This window comes from Benincasa hispida, chromosome 5, assembly GCF_027475165.1.
Source record: "Benincasa hispida cultivar pf3 chromosome 5, pf3_genome.v1.1, whole genome shotgun sequence".
Taxonomy (NCBI): Eukaryota; Viridiplantae; Streptophyta; class Magnoliopsida; order Cucurbitales; family Cucurbitaceae; genus Benincasa; species Benincasa hispida.
Window position 1 is genome coordinate 3,230,377 of NC_143482.1, and position 12,018 is coordinate 3,242,394.

General features: G+C 34.5%; 1 protein-coding gene across 1 annotated transcript; it reads right to left on the bottom strand.

The window, feature by feature from the left end:
• Positions 1 to 474: 474 nt before the first annotated feature.
• On the bottom strand, positions 475 to 10,758 carry LOC120077720 (transcription factor PIF1-like). Its single transcript, XM_039031683.2, has 9 exons — positions 10,323 to 10,758; positions 10,126 to 10,226; positions 9,262 to 10,045; positions 6,630 to 6,728; positions 6,445 to 6,510; positions 6,275 to 6,340; positions 1,076 to 1,486; positions 899 to 1,001; positions 475 to 759 (listed from the first exon to the last, which is right to left on the bottom strand). Exons 2-9 carry the CDS (start codon positions 10,215 to 10,217, stop codon positions 755 to 757), a joined length of 1,626 nt encoding a protein of 541 aa, XP_038887611.2. The 5' UTR covers positions 10,218 to 10,226; positions 10,323 to 10,758; the 3' UTR covers positions 475 to 754.
• Between the last annotated feature and the right edge of the window lie 1,260 nt (positions 10,759 to 12,018).

Here is a 12,018-nt window from a genome sequence, read left to right on the forward strand (position 1 = left end):
TCAAACGTGATTGACCCTTGTTTCCTTTGCCTAAGGAGAACAAATCTAGTAGTACACAATAGATAGAAAATTATAATCAATAGGAAACAAACAAATATCAAAATTTAAATTGAATATGCTAAAATACTTATTATATAATCTATGCTTGGTCACTCCAAAATCCAATTCAAATTCTCTTCATTCAGCTCAGTCTTCTCTTCACTATCATTTGTCTTCTTCCTCTTCCATGCTATAAACCAAAGAAAGAAAGAAAGAAAAGAAAAGAAAAGAAAAGAAAAGAAGAAACACGTGAGATGAAACAATAGAAATCCACTTTCAAGAGTTTCAATAGGTCATTGGAAATGCAGAAAATCCCATCAAAAGAGAACTTTCTTTCGAAAAGAAATTACCTGCTTTGACAACTTTTTAAGTGCTTAAGAACATTTTTTAAGCACTTATGAAGTCATTCCAACCCACCCTAATATTTATAAGATATAATCTCAAGTGATGGTTAGCTTATGATCAGCCAATAAGTAGGGTGAGGTTATCTGAGAGTTTACATCATCATGTGTAAAAACTCAAACAAATACCAAGAAAGAAAAGGGAGAAAATTGTAAAAGGAGCTGTTGTTCTCACTTGATGATGGTTTGAACTATGCATAATTTACATGTCAACCTGTGTTATGTTGTTATTCTAATCAAACTCTACCTAGCTACAAAATTTTGCTGGCGTGTAATGTAGGGCCTATCTAAGAAATTCTATGTTTCCTCCAATTTCAACCTGCAATCATCGTACAAAGTTAAGATTAGAGTTAGCTTGAGCTGCTCATGAATAAATAAAGGTACAACATTTCAAGAGATAGGAAGAGGAAACTTTAGGCACCAAATGAAACAAGAATAACATTCAGATGAAAGCTTACATGGATCCATGGTAGAGCACCCTGATTCGTGATTGTTGATGTTTTCAAGTCTCCGACTAGTATGTTGATTGTGCATACCTGGTAGCGGGGCTGGTGGTTGATTCTGTGGAATAATTAGAGAGTAAAAAATATGCACTTAAGAACTATAATGATATACACAATTGGTTATAATGATACCTGTGGGGAAGGGTGTGATGATGCTGCTGGCACCTGCATCTGTTGGGAACCAAGAAAATGATGGTAGCCATCAAGTGAACTCGAGGCCCTTGGTGAATTTATATTTTGCATTCCTGACGAACTGTGCATTTGATCTGCCTGATTTGTTTCTTGAATTCTTGATGGATCGGTATTTGGAACATGCGCCATATGAAAGGGTGGAAAAGGGAAAGTTGGTCCAAGTTGAGTAGCTCCAGCTTGCCTCGGAAACATCGGTCCAGCTAACATGTTAGGATACGGCATCATGGCACGGTTCACACCTGTTTCCATGCCGGTGCCCATGCCCATTCCAAGTCCCATTCCCATTGGAGGCATAAATTGTTGGACACCAGGAAACATCATAGGCATCATACCACATCCCATGGACATCATCTGCATTGGAACTGGTCAATATCCGTATTACCTATCATGCATACTGTACCACGTTTGTCATGCTACAACCATTCCTCATTTAATTTTGAGGACAAGAACGGGTGAGGAGGGTCTTAAGAACTTTATTTCAGTAAATGAATTTATATTAGGAATCTTGCAAGGAAAGGATTGATTGCAAGATTAAGAAGGGATCATGCAGCGAGAAAAGAAAGAGTAGAATGTTCCAGCAGTGAGGAAGGTTTAAGAGCAGGGTCTATGGTGGTCAGCATGAGTCTGTCTCCAATAGTTAGTTATGTGGTGAATAATCAAGCTGATAGTAGAGGAGATCACAAATTCAAGTTCACCGTTTAAGCTTTAAACGCAGGAGCAGTGAACACACAGTTTTGAGTGGTTCGGCGATGAGCCTACATTCACTTACAACATCCATGCTTAAACTATGCGGACTCCAATCATAGACCTTCTCGGGGAAAGAGTTCAAATCTATCATTATCAAAATGATCCGAACTGTTTCACAGACCTAAAATGTAATGCATTGGGCTCATTCATTATAAGCTAGTCTACCATAATTTTTTCTTGACAAAAAGAAAAAAAGAAAACGAGACGGTTCCTAAGATATATATAGTAAATTTATCTATATTCAAAAGGATCAATATTCAATCTCTACTTTTATACACAATTTTATAAACTTCAATGATAATATTCGATAGTATTGTGGAAAGATTCATATATTTCTTTCTACCATGCTATCGGGTCTCATAGAATATTTGTTTCGTATAGTACTAATAGTTCATCCGCCGATTTCATTTAAGACATGGCTGTAAGGTTTTTCTATAGAGAGATACAGAATCAGCAGGAAAAAAAAAAAAGAAAAGAAAAGATTGAAATTCCTGTCTCAGTCACTCACCACTTTATCTCTTCTCCCCTTTTACCTTGTACACAATTCTAAACTAACTAATGCCTATTTCTCAACCACTGAGAACGACCTCTAACTAGTACAAGAAGAGAAATAGTTGGGCACTTCTCTAACTCAATAAAAAGCTGGACATTTCAAAATTTACACAAGGTTAGGATACCACCTAAAAAAAAAAAAAAAAAAAAAAAAAAAAAAAAAAGACGCACACACACACTCAAGAACAACAAAGAAAACTAAAAAATAGAAATATTTGTTACAATATCTAAAGAAATTACAGTATAATAGCCTTTCTAGAGGACTACACTTTCCCAAAATTCCCACAATGGAAATTCTACTAAAATCTTCAAACCCTCCAAGGTCCCTAACACACACTATTTATAATCAAGGCACCCCTAGCTAATTACCCTTATACTCTTACTAATATCCTACTAATAATCCTAATATATCTCTAAGTAGGGCTCTCACGCATACATCAACAGGTTATATATAAAAAAAAGGGGTGCAGGGTAGAATTTAACCAAGGATTGTCTTGAATAGGCAATCTTCGAATATTTACAAGATGCCTCTCCAATTTTCTTCTTTGAAATCTTTATCGGCATTGTTGGAAAAAAAGAATAATAGTTGCAATCAGGAAAATGAGCCAGGAGGTAGGTTTGATTGTTGATTGAAAAGAATAATACTTACTATCAGAAGACAAGCCAGGAGGTAGGTTTGATCTCAAACCTGACGAATTGCAGAGCTAGTCAAGCGACGTGTGAATTTTTGGTCACACGTTGAAAAATACTATTTTGGTGTTCAAAAAATTTTTGCCTAGGTCGAGAATTCTTGTGTCATCCTGAAAACCATGGATGCTGTAAAATCACAAATCAGGGTCGTTGTAACTTTAACCTTCATGGAGAAGGGAGACAAATTCACAACTGATGAAATTGGGATATCGTAGACAATCAAACCTGATTGAATCCAACACTCACAACTCTCAACTATCAAATTTGAAAATCCTCCCATTGTACATCCTGATTTAAACTGCATCCTATTTTCATTTTGGCACAAAAAATTGAATCTATCTACATATCTATATAATGGTATGATCTTGTCCATTTTGTACATAAACCTTCTCATCTAATCAAGTGTGACCATTTTGTTGTGTTTTAGCAAAATACTAGCTCAGATGTGTGAGAGTGTTTTCTTGTAATTGGGTTTGGAAAAATATTTTCATGTGGTTGTAATAATTTTTCACATAGTGGAATTTTTCTGGTCCGTTGTTTTTTTTCGGGGTTAAAGTTTTTTTTATGTTAATTCTTGTGTTCCTAGTAATTTCTCCGTTATTCTTCTGCCTATTTTTGCTATAGTAGTGGGAAGATTCTTTTCCAACAAGTGGCATCAGTAGTTCATTGAATTTATGAGTATGCTCTGTGGATGCAGATTTGCAACATTGTCTGAACTTCCACATCAAAAAGGAATTTTTGAAACGAGTTACGATAGTGTCAATAGTATGGATTATTCACTATTTGCATATTTGTTAGGAGTGAAGCAAATAGGTCAAGCTTTATAAGTCTAGTAAAGTTTGACGTGACAAAATTTGATAGAAGGATCAACTTTTTAACTTGTGGGAAGTGCAAACCAAGGACATACTAATACAATCTGGATTACACAAAGCTTTAAAGGAAAGACCAAGTATTGGTACTTTTGAAGAGTTGAGCGGTGATGGTGGTCTAGGCGAGTCCAACGGTCATTCTAGTAGAGGTTTTAAGAACTCCAGCAACACCAGCGAGAACGATGAAGATTGAGAGGAAATGGATTTGAAAGTTGCAAGTGCAATCGCGCTAAATTTGACTAAGAATGTTCTTGCAAATGTGCATAGAATTTCTATAGCCAAAAGGCTTTGGAAGAAGTTGGAAATGTATCAAGCAAAGAGCATCTCAAATCAGTTGTACCTAAAGAAACAGTTGCACATGCAACAAATGGTGGAAGGTAAGAAAATCTCAAATCATATGGATATTCTCAATGGTATTGTTTCTGAGTTGGAGGTGATCGAGTGAAGATAGATGATGAAAATAAGGCATTCAGACTCATCTCACCGGTTCCCCCTTCTTTTGAACACATGAAACCAATCTTGATGTACGAGAAAGAAACTTTAGATTTTGCTGAAACTACTAGTGAAATTTTGTCAGAAGAAAGAAAACTAGAGAGTGAAGGGCATACTTCATAGGAGGATTTAATACATATAGCTAGCAAATGGATGAAGAACGAGTCCATGCAGAAAAATGTTTGCTAGGCATGTGGACAGTCTAGACACATGAAAAAGAATTGTCCTAATAAAGCAGATTCATCAAAGGACTCTAAATTGGATACTAACATCGTCTCCATCATCACGGAAGATGGAGATTTGTTCTTCTAAAGAAAGGAAGTGTTCATCCTCATAGTATGTCACCTTTATCATGATAAAGGATGTGATGTTAGCAATTCCACAAGTTTGCACAAACGCATTAGCTTGCCGGTTATGCAAGGTGTGTGATGGAAGTTGTATCAATGGTGGAAGAACTTACGGGTGAGTCAAGTAGGTGGAAGTTCCACCATAAATTTTAGCAAGGTTCAACATGTGAAAAAAAAAAGGAAAAATCTTGGAAGGTGGTATTTCAAGTGGCCAACTCTCTTGATGGAGTGAGTTATAATTCTCTGAGTTGAGAATTATGATTGTCGGTGAAGATAATGGTTGCAACAGAAACTATGGACTCTTCAAATATCTTGCAAAGATGAAATTTGTTGGCTTTTAACAAAATATTAGAAGGGCAGTTGTCCCACATCTGAAAAGCTCAAGAAAGTGATTGGCTACAAGCACTATAAAAGGAGTTTATGCCTTTAATTCCAAATTATCCCAATTTAAAACACTTTAAGCTCGGTTTCCTAGCTTGGCTGTGTGAGTTGTATAATACTTTGAAATAGTGTTTTTTTGTAATTGGGGTCGAAGAGATTTTTGTGTGATTGTAATAATTTTTTATATAGTGGAATTTTTCTAGCTTGTGGTTTTTTCTTCTGTTAGGAGTTTTTCCATGTTAATTCTTGTACTCCCAATTTTATTACTTTCTTTTAATTTCTCCGTTATTTTTATGTCTATTCCTACAATAGTAATGAAAGGTTTTTTCCCGATACATTTTCCTTCATCCACACCTTCTCAAAGGAATTGTGTATAAGCTTCTCATTATTCTTACAAACCGTGCACCAGTTTATAATGAGAGAAAAATAAATCCAGACATCATCCAATACTTAGTGAATCAAGGTTACAAACTTGAAAGGAAAAAACCATATGGATCACGAGTGCTCCACCCAATTTTCTAAGAGTAAATAGAAATGGGATGTCTAAGTAAATGACAAGGTCTGACCTCCATATATCTCCACAATGGTATGATACTGTCCACTTTGAGCGTAAACTCTCATGACTTTGCTTTTGGAACCACCCAAAATGTCTCATACCAATGAAGATGATTGTCCACACTTATATACCCATGATCATTCCCTTCCCCAACCAATATGGGACTTCGTTTGCGTTCCTAAAAATAAAGCTTGGAAAAATACAGATATAATGAACTCCATCCAGAGTTTAAAATGTACTCATACTTGGAAAAAAAAAATGAGTATAGCCCAAATGGTCAAGTGTTAGTGTGGTAGGTTCAACCTCCCTCTCTCCCTATTTGTGCATACTTCTCTTCATATAACAATTTGAAAACGAAGTGAGAAAGCAGAAGTAGTGCGGTGAAAAATGTAGGAACAGTGCAACATTGAGCAAACAATCATGCTGAAAGGAAACCATGCATCTAAATAGCATGAAAATATACGCCTAATGTGATTTTTAAATGAACACGATAGATATAATAAACCTGAACTTGCAACTGAAGTGTCTTCAAGTATTCAATTGCCTCGTCCAACATTGAAGCTTTATCTGCCTGGTATTTGAGAAAATATTAACCAAATCTCAGTGAACGAAGAATAATTTGATCTATGCACTGATTTCAGTGGTTGGAAATTATCTCGATAATTGTATATGCACCTTGTTACACCGAGGTATGAGCTCCTGCAATGCTTTCATCTTTTCATTTATTCGATCTCTTCTTCTCTGTAATGGAGGGATGAATGTTCATGTTCCATGAATAGACAGATAACAAAAACACAGAAGGAATTACACTGTCCTTTACATATGATCAAAGGAGGTCCAAACAGCAGCAAACTACTCACTCGCTCTGAGAGATTATGGACCTCAGCAGCACGAGATCTCTTTGTAGAGGTTGATCCACGAACTTGCTTCTTTGCATCAGTTGATTCGAATTCAACGTCCTTTGGCAAATGTTTATAAAGTTAAAATATTTAATGAAACCTTGAAAATCTAGAAAGTGGCACCAAAGCAGTAGCCCCATCAAGCATGAGCATTAGAATTTACATACGCAGAAGAAGCAGGCAAGAATCCACTCAAAGCACAATATTTCAGAATCACATATAGAACCTGAAACCAGCCACCTATATAAGCACACCCAGTTATCTTTCCATCCGGGTCTTAAGGTATTTATTCCAAGTGCCTGAAAATTTAGGATTATAGTCTCATACGATTTGTCTGCAAAAATCTTCTTGACATATTTTTAACTAATTAGACTTGTTTCGCAGGTTCTGTCAAAATTTCTCGGGCAGATTTCATCTAAATTAATTATACATCAAGTATATGGGAACTATTCCTTCATATGCTTAACACATATGTTCACATTCAAAGTCAAGCTAGCTCTTCGCAAAAATCACTGGCCTAGCACACGACAAGTTCAAGCTAGGTGTTTGACACGCTCGCACAAAAGCATCTCTCCAACGCATGACTCTAGTTAATATGCATCCAAACCAAGTATTCTCGCTCAAACATAGCAGCATTCCTTTGACCTCGAAACCATCTGAATAGAAAGCCTGCTATATTCGATAGTCCCTTTCAGCTTAGAGCACCAACTTAGTCCTTATCACAAAGATTTTCTATGAGTTTTATATTTATCACCATTACTCGGTATCAGCGACCATCAAACTCTCTATCCTATGAATGAAAACTTTGACCAGCTATTAAAATTGCTCTCTGGCATGCAATTCAGAATTTTTTTCTGCACACGTTTCTTTTCTTTTCTTTTCTTTTCTTTTATATATAATTTGATTATCAGAATCACTACCAGTACCATATCATGACTGAAAATAATGGGTAATCAACAGAAATAACAGAGTAAAAATAGCCCTTTCTAAGAAATTTGTTTCCATATGCTTTCCCGGTGGCAATCTCAGCAGGAAACGAGAACAAGAAAGAATATCAATAAAAAAAATAAAATAAAAAATCATTTCCCGGGATATTCCAAAAAATCCTAACCGAGATTCAAGTTTTCATGCGTTCTGGTTGGATTACAATAACTGTCCAACCGGAATATGAATGAAACTTGACCGAGTTCAAGTTTTCATTTGCAGGAAAGTTGTTTTGAAATTTGAATAGTGGGGTGAGAAATTTGCTTTGCGAGCCATTTGAGTGGTTATATATATGGTTGTGTACAAACTACAATTTGTGAATTACAAACAAAAAGGTAAAACGACTTTGTATAATGAAAATTTAGTCACAGGGATAGTTATTGAAAATAATATTTTGAGCTATTTCTGGCAATTACATGAACAAAAATACAATAGATAAACTGAACAAAACAAATTTAAGCCTCTCCCTCTTGATCACATTTACCTTAACCAATTAAGCTAAACTATTTTGCAAGTGCATATTTGAGTTAGCTAATTAAATTTCTTAAACATTTCCTAGATGGTCACCTTTAAACTTTTGGTACATCGGTCAATCCTAGTATTTTATATTTTATTTGGTATATTAATTTATACCAAAAAATAGTACGGACTTATTTACTTTTTTTTTTTTTTGGACGAAAATTAATTCAATATAAAAAACTGATCTAAACTAAATTTACTTATAAAAATAAATTTTATTCATCGGGTGTAAATTAAGTTAATATGGTACTTATCAACTGAACAAAGCTCAAATGGTAAAAGACACTATATCCTCCGATATTGAGCCTCTTACATGGCTTTAACCATTTGAACTATAAGCAAAAACCCAACCATATTTAGATATAATAGTTCTGTTACTTGACTGCCTAAAATCAAACTAGATTAATTTATGTGATTGATATAAGTCATTTAGAATCCGAAAAAACATGCACCATTTCACGAGAATGTAAAGTAAGAAGTTCGAACATCAAAAAAGAGAGAAGATTATGCGATGTAAATTCTCAAAATCCATCCCCCATCTCATGGATATGAATATCCAGACTCAAAGTGACAAATTACCATCCCATGGACAGATAGATACACGAGTGTTGATAATCCAAATGCCTAGCCTAGGGTTCCAATGAAACAAACATCCTATTTCAATCTCTGATTAAACATGACCATAGGTCAAAGCATTATCCATGCCAAATTAATCGCAGGGAATCTGAGTTAATAACACGTCATTATACGGCCCAAGATGGGGGGAAATTCCAGAGTATGGAGAAAGGTGAGGGAAATCAGTAAGCCACCGACTACTGCAGCTTAATACTAAAAGCTTGGAGGTTCTAGGGAACGGAGAAAATGGGCCCATCCTCATAACTCAATTATGTCGTTCCCACAGCTAACTTTAGTAAAATAAAATTTTAAAAAAAAAATATTTGATGTAGTCTGGTTGTTTTCATATGGTTTATGGTAATCGGATGAGTAATAAATCAAAGGGGAAAATCGTCTCAAAAAAAGAATCAAAGGGAAATAAAATAAAACGAGAAATTGAATAACGCCAGATTAACCGAGTTCATAGAAGACTCACCGTGCTATAGAATAGGTAATCGGAGTCATCCGTTTCTTTCCCTTTCCGCTTCCGATCCTCGAGACTCGTCGTCCTTTGAACCGATTCTGTTTCACCAACTATCATCTTCATCAGTTCTCCACCATTGCCAGTCGACGTAGCCGCTACTCCACCACCGCTAATAACCGTGCAGGCTAAATCAGCACTTGATGTATCGGTTACAGCCGTCCTCTGTAATTTCGTACCCGTAGATTCGAGAGTCAACACCGTTGTGTTGCTCGAAGTCGAACCGACCACTGTAGATTCCCTTACCATGCTCTTCGAATTCGACGGACCAGATTCGAGCCTCCGTGCGTGCCTTGAGAAGAGCCCAAAACTATTTACCTTCGTTTCCTGTTCCGTTCTTCTCATCGGTGGTATTGGCGGCCGAGCAGCCATCGTTGAGGTCGCCGTCGTCGTTATCGCCGTGCACGGCTGAAACTCCATGCCATGACTAGTACGAACTTGTTCAGAAACGCCGGTGTTTTGCTCAATGCTCTGAGGATTCGAAGGATATAGGAGTTCCTCACAGAAACTATTCTCCAAAGTAGAATCATCGACAAGAGGATAATGAAGCCACGAAATCATTTCGTCCTCCTGCATGAAAAGCTGCGGTTCCTCCTCTTGATTCATAGGTCGAGTGTCTCTGTTCGTGATTTGCTCCGCGGTTGTAGACGGTGGTACTTTCATCCTCGATTTCTGGTTCTGGCTTTGCATTACCACTTGACCGTTCTGCCATAGAAGTTCCATTACCTCGCCATCTGACCTGTGTATTTAAACCAAACATGAAATGAATCTAGAATCAAGAAACAATGGATAAAGAAATAAACAAAGAGAAACACCCACATCGAAGATGTCTTGGAGCGCGATGGCACGGAAGAAGAAGAAGGAAGCGGTAAATCTTCGTCGGTCTCAAAATCAGGAACACAGCGATTCATCCTCTTTTACTAAACAAATCAAAAATTAAGAAAACAACAAAACCTGATTCGAATCCGTTTGCTTAACCAACAGGAACAGCAGCAAGAACTCAAAACCGCTCTTACAGTTTGATTACGTATCCCTGACGCTTTAAAACCGCAAGAAAACTGAATGAATCGAAGGTCGGTGGAACAAAATTCCAGAATCAAGAAAACAATTCCAATTTCTTGAAATCTCTGTCAAAAAATTGGAATCGCGAAAGTTCTTATTTCGTCTGTTTCCTAACGGCAGGAAGCTTTTCCCGATGGCCGCTCCAATTGTCGATTGTCTTTCATGGAAGCTGAATTTCAATGAGCTCTAATGGTAGTTTGTGGTTGGATTTTTGTTAGAACTGTGAATAATGTGAACGCCTTCTCCGTACAAACTGACCAGCTGCCTTCAAGCTCCAGGATAAGTTCTCTCTCTCCTCCCTCTATTTTCTCTCTCTTCTTTGCTGAGAAAGAGAACGGAAAAGGACGAGTTGGGCTTTTGACGGTTATGTGCCCAAATCGATGCACTTCTCTTTCCCAAAGATTTTTTAAAATTTTCATTGTTCTTATTTATTATTCTGTTAAATTATTATAAATACTTCATCCCATTTGGATTGCATATACTACTTCACCGTATGATATTAAATGTCTGACATAAATAATATTTGAGTTTAAATAAATAGAGTAAAGAAAATGAATTAACTTGTTTATAAATATATAGTAAAATGTCCACTATAAACATTGACATCTTATTATATTTAAAAATATTTTTAGAAGTTTTACTATTTAAAATAATTATTTTTTTTAAAATATTAGTTTATTTTACTAATTTTATATATGAGAAAAAAAATAATTATTTAATTAAATATAAGAGAATAAATAATATATTTACAAATTAAATTTAATATTATTTAATATATTATATTAAATAATTATTTAATCACTTAAAATATCAATAATTAAATATTAATTAAATTATTTTATTTTATTGATAAAAAATTAAATGAATAGTTTTTTTTAAGAACTACGATTATTTTTAAAGTTTTAAATGATAAGCTTCCTCAATTTAGGAATATAAAAAAAATGATTTTATTTATAAAGCTATTTAACTAAAAATAAAGTAATCTAAACATCAAAAAGGTAAAAACAATAATGTACAACGAACAATCTTTAAAGTTTTAAATGATACACTATCTCAATTTAATTAATTATTTAATCACTTAAGACATAAATAAATAAATATTTTTAGTTAAATATTAATTAAATTATCTTTATCTTATTGATAAAAAATTAAATGAATAGTTTTTTTAATAACTATAATTATTTTTAAAGTTTTAAATAATATACTCCTTCAAATTTAGGAATATAAAAAAAATGATTTTTTTTATAGAGCTGTTTAACTAAAAATAAAATAATCTAAATGCCAAAAGGGCAAAAATAGTAATGTACAACGAACAAATTAAATTATAGATTTTTTTTAAAATCTTTCTGCATGTTTAATTTGTCGGTATCAAACAAATTTTTTTAGATTATCAGCGGTGTGATTAGTTATTTTAACGACAACGATAATAATAATAATAAATAGTAATAGTAAAAGAATTTCTAGATGTTTTTGGTTTTCGCTTTTTATTTTATTTTTTATGTATTTCTTACCATGTTTGTTTTTCAATTTACTCTATTTCAATAGTTGAAATATCGAATTCTTTTTTTCTTCTTTTGAAATATCTATTTATTATTGAATTAGGTTAAATTGTTAGTTTGGCTTGAGATCTATTTGATAACGTTATAGTTT